Genomic DNA, 14695 nt, shown 5'->3' with positions numbered 1-14695 from the left:
CAGCCTCTGTCCTCCTGTAGCCCACCTCCTTCTGAGCAAATCAGGAGGTGAGTAATGTCTGGTGAAACTCATTATTTCATGCTTACGTGACAATTGTTCATTTAAGATGCCATTAAATGCAGCATATTTTATTTCCTGAATGATCCTTTCAATATTTAGCTTTTCAAATTATTTTTGAATGTTGATAACTTAATACATAGATAAGCAAAATTTATGATTGCATGCATAAAAATAACATCAAGGGGAAAAAACAAGGTCCGGCCTCAGTGACGACTTGTTGTTAAGGCTGCTTTAGTATCTGGAATTAGATTAATGAGTGCAAATTTGATTCATATATATGTATGTGCATGTAAAACATGCCTATAAGAAATCACTCATCCTATCTGGCCCTTCTGAGTATTGTTGAATTGATACAAACTAGCAACAGTAATGATCAGACATAACTGTGGTATTATCGTCTTTTTGTTACAGAACAAACCTGGCCAAATACACAGGAGACCCTCCTGACTACATGGAAAATAGTGGCATTTACTGCTACCAGCGTTTTATTAGTACTTCTACTGGTCATCTTAGCCAGAATGTTCCAGACCAAATTTAAGACACATTTCCTTCCAAGGTTTGTACTGTTTTCTGTAATTATTTTATTATGTTATTTTATTACTATCTTGTCTTTTTGTTAAGACTGGGGCCCTTGATTCCATTTTCAAACTCTGCTCTACCTGCAGAGATGTGCACCCCTGGAACCGTAGAACTTCCCATAGCTGTTCTACGGAAAAGGCAAAGTTGTCCAGATTCATTTTGGGTGCAATTACAGCTCTGCTAACTACTGATTCCTGATTCTGCATGTAAGAATAGTCGACAGTTGTGTGAAAATCATTGACAGCAAAAATGGTTTAAAATACTCAATGTTGGGTGCTGAGGGACTTAATTTTTTAAGTTCTATAGATTTAGTAATGTAAATTTTATGAAAGATCTTTTTTTTTTTTTTTTTTTTTGGTGGTTTTTTTTCCTGTGGACGAAATTAAATTTAAAGTTTGCTTTCCCCTCATAAACATCTCCTACATTTTCCTTTACTTCCATGAAATATTATCAACATATGTCATTGGGCATTTGTCACAGCATTCATAAAGAGACAAGTAGATGGTATTACTATTATCATACCACTGGAAAAAACAAAGACAGGTATGCTAAAGTTTAGGCAGAGCTAATGCTGTATCTGGGTTTAGATCCGCTCTGAGGTTTCAGTCTGTGCTCAGTTTGCTATGGGCTTTGACTGAATGACTCCTTCTCTTTCTTTTTCTTCTGTCTTTATTCTACCATGTACAGAGGAGAGAGGTAAAAAGCTGTATATTACTGAATATGTCCCCAGGTCAATACAGGAGGATGAACTTTGTACTCTTATTGTTAATTAAGTGTATGTACATGAAAATATATGTTTTATTTGGCAAGATGGAGGTCGGCCTCTTCCCCCAGGTAATAACAATAGGATGAGAGGTAATGGCTGCAAGTTGCACCAGGTGAGGGTCAGGTTAGGATTGGGAAACATTCATTCTCAGAAAGAGCGGTGATGCAGTGGCACAGGCTGCCCAGTGAGGTGGTGGAGTCACTGTCCCTGGAGGTGTTCAAGAACCATGGAGATGTGGCACTGGGAGATGTGGTCACTGGGCATGGTGGGGATGAGTTGACTGTTGGACTAGACAATCTTAGTGGTCTTTTTCATCCTTAATGATTCTATGATTCTATAGTTGTAATGTATAAACTAACATACATATTCATATGTATAGCATATGGGGAGTGTACATATACCTGTGTAATTATGAAGAATTGAGGATAAAGGGTTCCACCACAGCTAGCCTGCTCTCCTCTAGCTTATTGAAGTGGCTTTCTGGCCTCTTCTTCCCAGATGTTTTCCTGTCCCAATGGTACCTGCGACCAACTCCTTTCTGCTGAGTCTCTACTGTGATCTGACTGACTATAAAACAAGTAATTTGGGATTTACCACACCTTCCCAGCATAATATAAATGTTTTGTTTTTAAAGGGAACCAGCCTAGTGCTAAATGCCTTCATCCTTTGAGAGCAAGAACTGAAGGAATCCAATATCTGGCAACAAAACCCTGCCATCCAATAACAGCCTGTTTACATGTGCTGCAAACACTTCTTTGCTCTAGCCTGCATCTTTGCAGGGGTTCAGACACTTGTGACTGCTGAGTAACATCTGTGATCTCATATCCATGATACCTACTCTGCATGGCACAGCAAATGGCACTCCTTATCTCCTCCAAGCACCTGTTTGGTTTTTTTTTCCCCTTCTCTAAACTGAGCTTCACATTACTTGTTTCATTTATCCAATTGTAACGGATTCCACCTGACTGTCAATCTGAACAGATTTTTGCAGACCTGTGAGGCAAACACCTCTGTGAATGTTAATGGCCCTGTAGCATCAATTTGTGCCATTAGGAAATGTTGTGTTTCCTTACACTCAGCAGTTGCTCCAAGGTGCTTCAGAAACCCAGGTGGTCTGTAAGAAAGAAGGGGACAGACTGTTTAGCAGGGTGTGTTGTGGTAGGACAAAGGGAAATGGTTTCAAACTGAAAGAAGAGAGATTTAGACTGGATATAAGGAAGGAGATTTTTACAATTACGGTGGTGATGCAGTGGCACGGGTTACCCAGAGAGGTGGTGGGTGCCCCATTCCTGGAGATATCCAAGGTCAGGATGGACAGGGCTCTGAGTATCTGTTCTGTCTGCAGATGTTCCTGTTTACTGCAGGGAGTTTAACTCGATGGCTTTTAAGGGTCCCTTCCAACTGAAACAATTCTATGAAACCCTCTGGCTCTCTGTGATCATTTTCCTGTGTTTGACTTAGAGGCAACCAGGAGGGCTCTGTGGGTGACCCCGACTTCGTGGTAGTGGATGGTGTTCCTGTCATGCTGCCTTCCTACGATGAAGCTGTAAGCAGCAGCCTGAATGCTCTGGCACCTGGATACTCAGCCACAGTGGACCAGGGGCATGTTTTGCAGACAGAAGATCAAAGTCCTCCTGCTTATCCTGGTCCCAGGATTACAGACATGCTGCCAAGTGAATTTGAGAGCTGTGAGAGTCAATCAGTCTCTTCTGAACTGCTCCAAAGCTTGTACTCACCCCCAGTGTGCCAAGCAGCAGTGCTTGCCAGCTCAGATCGAACTGATGCCTCCCGGAGCACTGCTGGGGAGGCTGTGTCCACGAGCCCACGGATTGATATTACAGATGGTGAGTCACACGTGGGTGCCATATGCGAGTCCTTAGACGTTTGCTTGTACAGACAGAGCATCAGTAAAGCCAGCTGACCTGCTTTTTACTTTCACCATGTATTTTATATCCAGTCAGAGTTAGTAGCCTTCACTGACAAGCTCTTTGTGTCTGCATGCATGATAAACATTTCAGTCTAAGGCATGTGAGCATTCACATATACTTTATGGACATGGGAGTCACAATATAAGAACATGCAGGAGAGAACCCTGTGGTAGAAGGCAGATCATCGTGTACTACTGTCTGCATTTCAATCATGAGCATGGATTGATACTAAACACTAAATTTCATTTAGTTCTGACAGAGCCTTCTCAGCTTAATAAAGAAACCAGTTAGCTTTCCTTAGAGACATTTAAAGAATTGTGGGTGAAGATTGGGGTGGAAGAAGTCTCCTGCACCATAGGGTTGGGGCTGACTTTTAATGGCATCATAAGTGGGAGAGGACAGCTGGAAGGAGGTGGGAGGAATGATGATGATGCCAGTAAAGCTCTGCCTACTCTGAATGCAGATTCCATGTTAAATGTAGTAGAAAAGATGTTTGTACTTAGCTTTGGTGGGCCTAACTTGTTTTAGGAAACATGGATAGTCTTAGTAGGTTAATCTGAGCAACTTGATTGAGCTGTAGGTGTCCATGTTCACTGCAGGGGATTTGGGCCAGATGACCTTTAAGGGTCCCCTCTAACTCAATTCTGTGATTCTGTGATTTTCATATGGGGTATAGAATTGGAGACTCTTTATATATTGCTCAGAATTTTGCATTTATATTTTTTCCGAGTTGCTAATAATACTACTCTGAAAACATCTAAAGGCAAGACCCAGCCTGTAATCAATACCATTTTTCTTTTTGCTCCAGAGATTCCTTTGATGGAAGAAGACCCTTAGCCTGCATGGAGACATGTCATCATCACATTGCACCGTTGGGTGACATGAATCCTGAGCACTCAGAGATAGAAAAGACTATCTGTGGATCTGGGGAGGGTACTTACCAATCTTCCACACGATGATGTCACCAGATTGTGTGTACATCTTAATCCACAGTGGAGATAACAGCATCAGCACTTGGAACAGCAATTTTATGAATGAATCCTGGGGATTTGATGAGAGCAGATGTAGAAAAAGAACTGTGGCTTTTTAGAAATGAAATGTATATCTGCATCGCAGAAAGTCATATGGTTCTGTAGAAAAATACTATTGGATTTTGATACTAACTGCCTCACAAAAGCATGTCAAAGTATGTAAATTTGCTTATAAAGACTGCTTTAAATGATCTGTGGACCTCTAGTTTATGAAGAAGCCTTTCAAACTTAAAAACCAAAAACAAACAAACAAAAACCTAGTCCTGAAATACACACCCTAAAGAGGGAAGATCCTCTTTGACTATCCTATGTAAATCAGAAAGCTTATGGTTTGGTTGTTGGTTATTTTGTTTCATACCATGTCTGCAGAAAACAATGGGATTCGTATGTACTTTGATGTATGATAGCAAATATATATAAATATATATATATATTTAAAAACTCTTACAGAGAAAGAAAAGGAAAGACTCCGGATCACATAATGACCTGGAGATTTTTTTTAAAGGTAAGGCAGAATTTATATAATATACAATATTCAAGGTAAAGTATCAATATTTGTATTTATGCAAGACTTCTGTGACTACATTGCATTTGATAAATCCTGCTATCATATGAAAGACCTAGAAAGTGTTAAAATAATGAAATATTTGCTTAAGAAATGTTGAACTGCCACATTTCAACCTTCCTTAAGCTTTGACAAATACATGCATTAGAGTAATCTACAGTCATAGCCCAGAGCACTGCCTTGTCCCTGTGCGCTGCGGTAGTATTCTGAGCCATTATTGTAGAATACTTTAAAAAAATAAAGTTCAGTTTCAGTTCTTTTGACTTATCAGACTGTGTCTAGTTGGCCTTTTTTTCCCTTCCTTCCTTCTTTCACCAGCTCCCACCTGAAAGATGGGATCACTGGAGAACCCCCACTCTATAGCATTTTATGTCCATTATTTAGCTCCAGTTGGACTGAGTGGTTTTATTTAGGCAGAGCACATGAAATGGGTGCAGCAATGGCACAGCTTATCCACGCATGTTATTGTTGGCTTTCTTCTGCATGCTGTGCCAGAGCTTTGTGCTAAAGACTGTAGGAATAGTTCATCCTTGTTGTATCACAGGCCATTTGTTATTTGTCAGGAAAAATTCCTGGCTGCTTCATGTGCTTCTTGAAAGCCAAGCAGATTTCCCACTTTATTTATGGTAATGCGGAGATGAAACATATGTTAAACTGGCGGCGTTTTGAGGAAGAACTCACCATATGTTAATGGTGGAGGTTGCCATTGTGGGCTTATCCAAAGCAAAGGGAAAAAATGAGACCAAGTTCTGATTTTATATTCAAAGTAAGCCTATGGTATCTCTATTGTTCTAAGTAGGGGATTGCTACAAGTCGCTCTCTTGTTTGTTCCTGATTATTTAATTATTTCTTTGCACTGTGGCAATGTTTACTGACACCACTGATGAGTCGGGGCAGTGGTATGATAGACTTGCAGCTAACATTCGATAAAGTGTTTATAAGCACCCTGTCAGCAATGCTATATATCAGTAAGAAGCTAATGGAGACCAAAAAAACAAAAAAAGCCACCAGAATAGTGTAGCAGTAGAGAGACAATTATTAGTATAATCTCAGTTATACCCCATTATCGTTGATGAGATCATTTTGATTTAGATTACTTTCTTATCTTGAACTTTCTTCAAGAAAAAAATCTTGAAGGTACAGGATCAGTCCATTCCAATGCAACAAAAGCCAAGCTGGTGGGGCAGAAGACCAGCCTGGATTAACAGAGATGATCTTCAGGAACTTGGGGAGAAAGAGTTTATGAACTCTGGAAAAAAGGTGCAAGCAACTCAGGAGAGCTATAGAGCTGTTGTCAAGCTGTGCAGGCAAAAAAAAAAATAGAAGGACCAAAGCCCAACTGGATCTCAGCTTGGTTGGTGCAGCAAAAGACAATTTTAAAAAAATGCTTTGTGGATAGAACGACAGCAAAAGGAGGATCGAGGATAATCTCCATTCTTTATTGGGTGTGGGAGGAACCGCAATAATGAAAGGTAAGGATAAGGCTGAGGCACTTAATGCCTTTTTTGCCTAAGTCTTTAGCAGTAAGGCCATTTGTTCTCAGGGTACCCAGCCCTCTGCTTTGAAAGATGATGAAATGGAGTTAGGTGAAGAACCTAACTCCAGTAGGAAACTGACCTACTACATTATTTGAACGTTCATAAGTCTGTGGAACCATATGGGATTCATTCAGTGGTACTGAAGGAGCTGGTGAAATGCTCACCAAGCCACTTTCTGCCATTTACCAGCTGATCTGGCTAACTGAGGAGGCCCCAGTTGGTTGGAGGTTAGTGAACATGTATTTAAGGCCAGTCTGACCTCAGTACTAGGGAATGTCACGGAGCAGATCATCCTGAACGTCATCACACCATACAATCGGGACAATCCTTCTATGACAAGATAACCCACTTAGTAGGTGAGGGAAAGGCTGTGGATGTTATCTCCCTGGATTTTAGTAAAGCATTTGATGCCATCCCATGGTGTTCTTCTGGAGAAATTGTGGCTTGTGGCTAGGACAGGCATAGAGATTGCTGGGTGAAGAAGTGGCTGGCTGGATGGGCTCAAAGGGTCACTGTGAAGATCAGTCTGGTTGTCAGACAGTCACCAGTGGCACTCCCCAAGGCTCAGTACTGGATCTGGTTTAGTATATTTATGAGAGATCTGGATGAGAGGAAGTTTATGGGTGATAACAAGTTAGGTGGGACTGTTCGTCTGCTTGAGGGCAGGAAGGTTTTGAAGAGGAATCTGGTTAGAGGAGCCACCCACAGACGTATGGCATTCAACAGAGGTAAGTGCAGGGTGCACTTGACACAGGCCTGGGGAAAGCTGCCTGTTAGAAAAGGACCTGAGGGTGCTGGTTGGCAGCAGGCTCAACATAAGCCAACAGTGTGCCCAGGTGGCCATGAAAGCCCTTGGCATCGTATCCAAGCTTGTATTAGAAAACGCATGGCCAGCAGAAGCAAGGAGGTAATCACCCCCTTGTACTCAGTCCTAGTGAGACCACATCTCAAATCCTATGTTCATCTTGTAGTGCCCCTCGTTACAAGCAGGATATTGGATTACTCAAGCGTTTGCGGAGAAGAGCAATGAAACTGGTGAAGGGACTAGAAAATAAAACTCATGAGGAGCAAGTGAGGGAACTGGGATTGTTCCATCTGGAGAAGAGGAGGTTGTGGGAAGACCTCATTGCTCTCTACAATTGCCTGAAAGGAGACCGCTGTGAGGTGGGTGTCAGACATTTTTCTCAGAGGAAAAGTGATAGGATGTGAGAAGATGGCCTCAAGTTGTACCAGAAGAGTTTAGATTGCATACTGGGGAAAATTTCTTCACAGAGAGGATGGTCAAGGATTGGATCTGGCTGCAGCAGGCAGTGGTGGAGTCCCCATCACTGGAGGCATTTAAGAGGCATGCGGCTGTGGCACATAAGGACATGGTCAGATTGAACTTGGTGATCTTGAAGGTCTTTTCTAACCTAGATGATTCTATGACATTGCGTATTATCTTCTATTCTTGCTACATAAGATCTGCAATTTTTTCAGGTGAAATTTTCTGTATTGCCATCATATCTGTCTGGTATTAGTACTTTCTTTGCCACCTCCTTTCTTTTTAGGTCCCATGCTTTCCAGAAGTATTTGCACTGTCAGCTAAAGTTCTTCATTGTCACACCAGCAAACAACCTAAGAGTGCTGCAACACCAGCTTTGGAGTACCTGGCAAGCCTATGGTCAGTTAAGTGATTTTTGTTTTGTAATATCATGAAAAATATTGAACTTGCTATAGGTGCTCTGCAAAATAACACGCAATCTGCCTTAGCTGGTCTTTTAACAGTTTGCAAAATTTCATTCCTTATGAAATGTTTGGACTCCTATTCATTAATTTCTGTTATGAAAGCTTCTAGATGATACTTGGAGCTCTACAGATTTACATTGCTGTGTGCATTGTATTGCAGTCGTTCAGCTGAGGAGGTCAGACAGAGTAGCTCAATAAATTTAAGTTTATGGCTTATTAGACCATTGTTATTTTAAAAAGTGCAGAATTGCACCTCCACTAGAAAACGTTGATGTACTGATACTGCTTGACAATCCTTTGATAGCTGTGTACTAAATATAACTTGCAAAGGTGAAAAAGAGGTTTTTACTCTTTGCTTACAGGGCTTCCTGAAAGGGTATTATGGGGAAAAAACTTGTGTGATTTGAGGTAGTAGGTTTTGCATGCTTGAGGGGAGAACAGAGGACTGTCTCTGCTTTTCTTTTCCTTTGGACTGGAATTGCCAGGAAAAGCTCTGCTGGCCCCTGGATCTGCACCCACACTCCAACGTGTGAGCTGGTTTCCTGGGCTCAGAGCTGCCCCCAGCCCTGGTCAGAGAGCTCGGGTCACCTCAAGCTCTGAGCCAGAGCTTCTGGAAGGGGGATGCTTTGGGGGCCCTTAGGGATTGGAGAGCTTCAAAGATCATGACAGTGTGTTCCCTATGCAAATGAAGCCAGATGGGTGGAGGAGTGCATCTCATGCAGTTCATGAGCTGTTTTCACTTGAGCTGTCTGGATGTGAATAAAAAACAAACCCAGGAAAACCTTTCTTGGTGAGGGGAGAAGCAGCAAGTTAGTGAAGACAGACAACCCATGTACTGTCAGCAGAGGGAGGGGAGGGTGCGTACTGAGAACTCCAGGAAAGAAAAACAAGAACTGGCTTTGGCATGCTGTTTCTAAAAAAAAATGAAAAGGAGGAGGAGGAAAAAGTGAGCAACAAGCCAGCCTTCAACACCAGCTTACAAACAAGGGCTTGACCTGCAGAGGACTGGGGGAAGGGTGGGGATCCAAGGTCTAGCAGCAGCTCTGCAAGGAGTGAATCACAACCTGAGCATGACTCAACAGGACCTGGCTGTTGTGAAAATGTTAAATGTCAGTATGAGGATGTTTACGCAGAACGGTAACTTTTAAAATGCATGGAGCCATCCTTCAGCTCCACTCAGCACTAGTCAAGCCTCAGCGAGAGTGCTGTGTCAAATGCTGAGCAGTTTTTTCCCCTCTTCTAGGAAAATGTGAAGTGGCTGGAGGGAAGCCATGCAGAGAGAATCAGCAACTATTGGAAAAGCCTCCACTCACAGGTCAGGTTAGAGACTGTGTAGACTGTGTGTAAACAACAGATGACCAGAGGGGACAGAGGAATTTGGCTTTCTGTAAGAAGCATATTTTGCAAAGTAGAAGGGAAGCATCCACATAAATAGGACAAAAATAATAGGCTTAGCTGCAGCAGAAACTGAGGTTAGATATCAGGAAAAACCTTCCGGCCTGAGGGAGGTTACTGGTAGGAGGAGATGGTCTGAGAAACTTGCCATAAAGCTCCGTTGGGGGAGATTTCAAATAAACAGTGGCTGACTGCATATCAAACCGATGGTGCTGGGCAAACTGGTCATGATTTATCGAAGCTGGAAATATTCTCTATTCCACCAGAAGAAGCTTTTCATGTAGCGTGTGCTGAACTCCAGTGAAATCCTGTGAAATAAGCCCTGTTGCATTACAGTGACATTGATTTCAAAACTTTGTTCTGTGACAAATCCAAATATGGGATTTTCTGGGTTTTGGATCTATCTCAGGCAGCCAAATGAATGCAGCCCTTCTAATACTCCCTGTGCATTAGGTGAAGTAAATCCTCTCTTGGCAATTATCTGAAGACACCTATTGAATTCAAGGGAAAACAGCAGCTCAGGTGCTGTAGTGCAGAAATCATTGTCATATTTATGCAAAACTTCTTCCTATGCCACAGAAACTGCTTGTTCCTGTCTGCGCTGTGCTGCATCTGTTGGCACATCTCAGCATATTGACTGTCAGATGAGGAGCAGCAAGAATGAAAGATGCTCATCTCCAACTCTTGTCCTTGGGCTCACAGGGATTCTTGGGGGCAGGAAGAGCTAGAAAGTAAGTGAATATCTGCCCCAAACCCAGCAGCGTGTCCCCTTGTCAAGGGCATTTCTCATCCCTTTGATGCAGTTCTCCAGGGGGTTGCATTACAGCAGGAAGAGGCCCTGCTTTGCTGTCAGTGTCCCACGTCAGGATGTGCAGCCACAAAAACAAACAAACAAAAACCCAGACAAATCTCAACCAGAAATTTGGAGGAGGAAGAAATGCCACTTACATTTTAGTAATATCTAGGGCAATATGTGAACGAGTTCCCCATGTTCTCCAGGAGGAACAGAGGGAGCTGTTTGGTTAATGTAACTGGCTCAAAATAGAGTCAAGCAGCAGAAAGGAAAGACATACTTTCTTGTCCGGAGGGGTCAGCAGCCTCTTTTGCAAGTTTCTGCTTGCAATATGTTCCTCTGCTTCCCATGCATGATATGCTCTTTTGTTTTGGGTCCATGTTTTTCATCTTACTGTTTGCTTTCTGTTTCCCCTCTGCACATCTTTTGACTGTCCTCTTTTTCTAACTAGCATTGCTCCTGTTTCACCCTGCCATCTCAGTCATGCTGGGATGTGAAACAAGTTGCTTAATTGCAGCACAGTACCCAGCAGGCAACATCCGATCCCTCCAAAGAGGTTGCTCATATTTGCCTTCCTCATTTACGCTCTCAGCAGAGAGGACAAGAAGGGACACAGCACTCCTCGCTCTGCTGACAAATGGTGCATGGAAGTTGTTAGAGAGGGATGCTGAGGGAAGCCCACATCACCACGTACGTGATTGATCTGTCTGCTGAGGTCCTGAGCTTGTGAGCTCATTTTCATTGGCCCCTGAATTCACAGGTGCAGGTGAATGCTCCTCAACAAGCATACAGCCAAAGGCTTTCAAAGAATTAGCTAATACTTTAGCGGGCTTCAGTATTAGAGATGTTAAAAATACCCTCTTTTCCAAAACTGCAGGGCCCATAGCTTCAGAAAATGGACACTTCCAGCCCAGTTCAGGGTGCACAGCAGGGCACTTCATCTGCCCGCTTCCTGGTGCTCCAGTATGGATTTGTTATCCTTGAGATAATTGCTAGATCTAAACAGCTGCCAGTTGCTGAGCTGTCAGATTCATGTCTTTTTTTTTTTTTCTTAAATACCTAATTAGGCTAGATTTATTTTTAATGCACCTTATTACTATCAGCATCTGACTTCCATCTATCTACTGCTGTGTACAGGCTGCTGTTGCCAAAGCAAGTGTCTTTTAGCATCTACCTCAGCCCCCCACCGCTGTCCCTCTCTGTGGGAGATGCCACTTGCTGCTGCCGTCCCTCCTATTAATTCCACCACAGCCCATGCTGTTTGCCTGCCTCATTTGGTGCTCTGGAGCTAATGACTGCACAACCAGTTGTTCTTTCTTTTGTAACCATTACCATAGCTTCCTGTTATTGATAATTACTTACTATAAAGCTTTGCAGAGCAATTTAGCCTAGCTGAGCCTGTTCATTGATGAAGACTATAAATGTCTGCAGTCTGTCACTGATATAAATGTTACTGAAGGTTGGTATAATTGGCTTTTACTGGAGTGCTGCAGCAAACAGGATGATTAGCCCAGTGCCAAGTCCGGATGCCCCTGGTGTCTTGTGCAACCACCACACCAGGATTGCTTATGTATGTGTTCACACTGCAGAGTATGTGTAGCTCCAGTATTGAAGCCAGACACTAACAGGATATTGTGGCAGTTGTAAGTCCAGCATCTTAACTGAGCTTATGGTGCTGCGCTGACCAGCCATATATGCATCTTATTGCAGATAGGCATAGCTACTAAAAGATTTAAGGCTGAAGAAGCAGGCTTGTTCAGCCTGGAGAAGGCTCTGGGGAGAGTTCATCATGGTACTAGAAGGGAACTTACAAGCAGGAGGGGGACTGACTTTTTATACGGTCTTAGTGATAGGGAAAAGTGGAATGGCTTTAAACTAATAGAGGAGAAATTTAGATTAGATGTTAGGAAGAAATTCTTTACTCAGAGGGTGGTGAGGGGCTGGCATTGCTGCCCAGAGAAGCTGTGGGTGCCCAGGACCAGGCTGGATGGGGCTCTGGGCAGCCCAAGCTGGTGGGGCACAGCCCTGCCCAGCAGTTGGAGTTAGGGCTGGATGATCTGTAAGGTCCCTTTCCACCAGAGCCATTCTGTGATTTTATAATTATGTTCTCTCTGTTTTATGGAAAAAGTGGGGGAAGAATTGCCAAGTGTTCAGCCTAAGGCCACCTCTCTGATGCTGCATCTCCAGTTATCTGAACTGAGGCTATTCTGCATTCATGTAAGCCTTCACAGTGTGGTGCCATGCAATAGTCTTCAGCATGTCATCAATAGTCTTCAGCAGCTCCAGGCACTTACAGCTGCTCACTGGGAAAGGATAGTTTCATTGCACCATGCAGGACCCTGAGGTTCCAATTTGTTTCAGTGAAAACAAAGCCACTACCCTCTGAGGCACCTTTTAAATTCAGCACAGCGTTGTCTTCATCTTCAGATGTCACAGTATCCCAAATATACCTAATATCTTTGTGTGAAGTTATGAGTGAGAAGGTGATTAATTGTTCTCTGACCATCAGTTTCTTCATTTAGACTGTGTCACCAAGCCATATTTTATGTCACTAGGAGACAGCAGATGTAAATTAAAGATCTGCCTGCTCTAGAATAGCTAACAAGGGAGGAAATGACATCCATCCGTTAACACGGACAGATTTTCTTGAGAAGATTTTATGCCTTCCAAACCTGTTTTTTAAAATGAGATTTCATATTCACAGGTCTCGTGTTGGTTTCCAGCACGAGGGGGGTTGCCAGAGTTGGCAGTTCTGGCAAGAACAGCAACCTGACACTGTTTCATCTTAAAATTGCCTTTTTTTTTTCCCCCATAAAATTAGTTTAAACTAAGAACTAGTTAAAAAAAAATAAAATAAAAATAAACATAGGTTTTAAATATTTTAAGCAGGAAAGGTCACGGCCATACTTTCTCAAGAAATGAAACGTTTCTGCCACAGTTTATGGCAGAATGGGCCTCCCCATGCATCAGTGCTTTATCATTTGTTTTCCCTGTTTCCTTGCATTAGATTTTTTAATCAGCAGCATACTATCAGCTCACTGTATCCACGTATTCCTCAGCTGTGTGAGGCAGTGAACGTTTTCAACACTGGTTCCAAAGGGAGTCCACTGAAAACAAAGTGAATCAAACAACTGAAAAAAAATAAATAAACAAATGAAGTTTAGGTTTTGCCATGTTGTCGTGTTGGCGCTGCATGGTTTCATTTTTCCACTTGTTAATTGTTAATTTTCCACATTAATTGTGCCCTTGAGAAATAGGGAATCCACAGTGAGGCAGCCAAATTTCGTGCTCAAAATTAGGAACCTGGGAGGAAAAATCAGCACAGAAACCCACAACATATCAGCTTCTGATTGTGTTGAAATCTCAAAGCTTAATGTGATATGTGTTTGTAAGTGCTTTTACTGGAAAGAAGCAGCCTTAGCCAGGTAAGTACATATTTAAACACAGTAGAAAAGATTTGTTTACTGACTGACAAAGGCATGCACCCCAGGGCACTGCTCAGAGAGTTGTGTTTAATAACATAAACTGCAAATCAAATAAAGTTTGAAGACCTTTGGTATTTAACTGGTATTTTTCTGCTTTGCAGAGTGAAGAGAGTGTTTTTTACTTTAAAAGGAGGATGAGCTAAAGCTTTAGTTGGAGAAAGAAATGAAGAACAAGTCTGTGGATAACAGTGAGTATATGCTAAAAATGTATGGGGGAATTGCTGCCAAGCAGAGTGACAGATTTTAAATTCCAAATGGGGATAGACTTAGATGTAGATAGAGATGCCAAACACAACTGTGGTTCCAAGAAAAAAGTTGGAAATGCAAAGAGCACAAATCTGTGGTAACTCGGAAATACTTGAGACTTCTCCATCAGCATCATCGTGGAGAACTGTAGGCTGTAATTTTGTGCACATCCGTACTGGGCCTTGACCCATACAGCTCCATCAGGGCAGAGAATCCAAACCAGGAAAGTTTCAATCATCCCTATCAGGCTTAAAAGAAATGGGTGAGGTGTGAGGCAACAGTGTGATGACAACCAGGCCCTTCTTGCTCCCCATTCTCTCCACCCTTCCACCTGCTGCCTCTCCTGTCCTTGCACAGCCTTGCACAGTGTGACAGCACTGCAGGCAAGCCAGCTGGAAATCCAACAGTACTGCAAGCATAAAACACAAAATTGTCTCAAATATACAAAGTAAAGGAAAACAAACAAACAAACCAGCAACTTTTGTGGTTACTTAAAACAGCAAGCATGCCATTTTGTGATTTCTGAAGAGGTGGTTGCTTCACAAGCAGTGAGTCATAGCCTCTGCAGTCTCCCCAGTTTC

General features: G+C 42.5%; 1 protein-coding gene across 1 annotated transcript in view; it reads left to right on the top strand.

Annotated features, from left to right (window-relative positions):
• Positions 1-4766, top strand: part of SUSD4 (sushi domain containing 4) — a 69210-nt gene extending 64444 nt beyond the window's left edge. The window contains exons 7-9 of the mRNA XM_042819414.1: positions 472-616; positions 2867-3249; positions 4142-4766. Coding sequence (XP_042675348.1) covers positions 472-616; positions 2867-3249; positions 4142-4170 — 557 coding nt within the window. The 3' untranslated portion in view covers positions 4171-4766. The remainder of the gene's footprint in view (positions 1-471; positions 617-2866; positions 3250-4141) is intronic.
• The last annotated feature ends 9929 nt before the right edge of the window (positions 4767-14695 follow it).

The sequence above is a fragment of the Centrocercus urophasianus genome, unplaced genomic scaffold, assembly GCF_019232065.1.
Source record: "Centrocercus urophasianus isolate 14NV4802_14NV808 unplaced genomic scaffold, USGS_Curo_1.0 seq_10, whole genome shotgun sequence".
NCBI classification, from domain to species: domain Eukaryota; kingdom Metazoa; phylum Chordata; class Aves; order Galliformes; family Phasianidae; genus Centrocercus; species Centrocercus urophasianus.
This window is presented reverse-complemented; position numbering and strand designations above follow the sequence as displayed.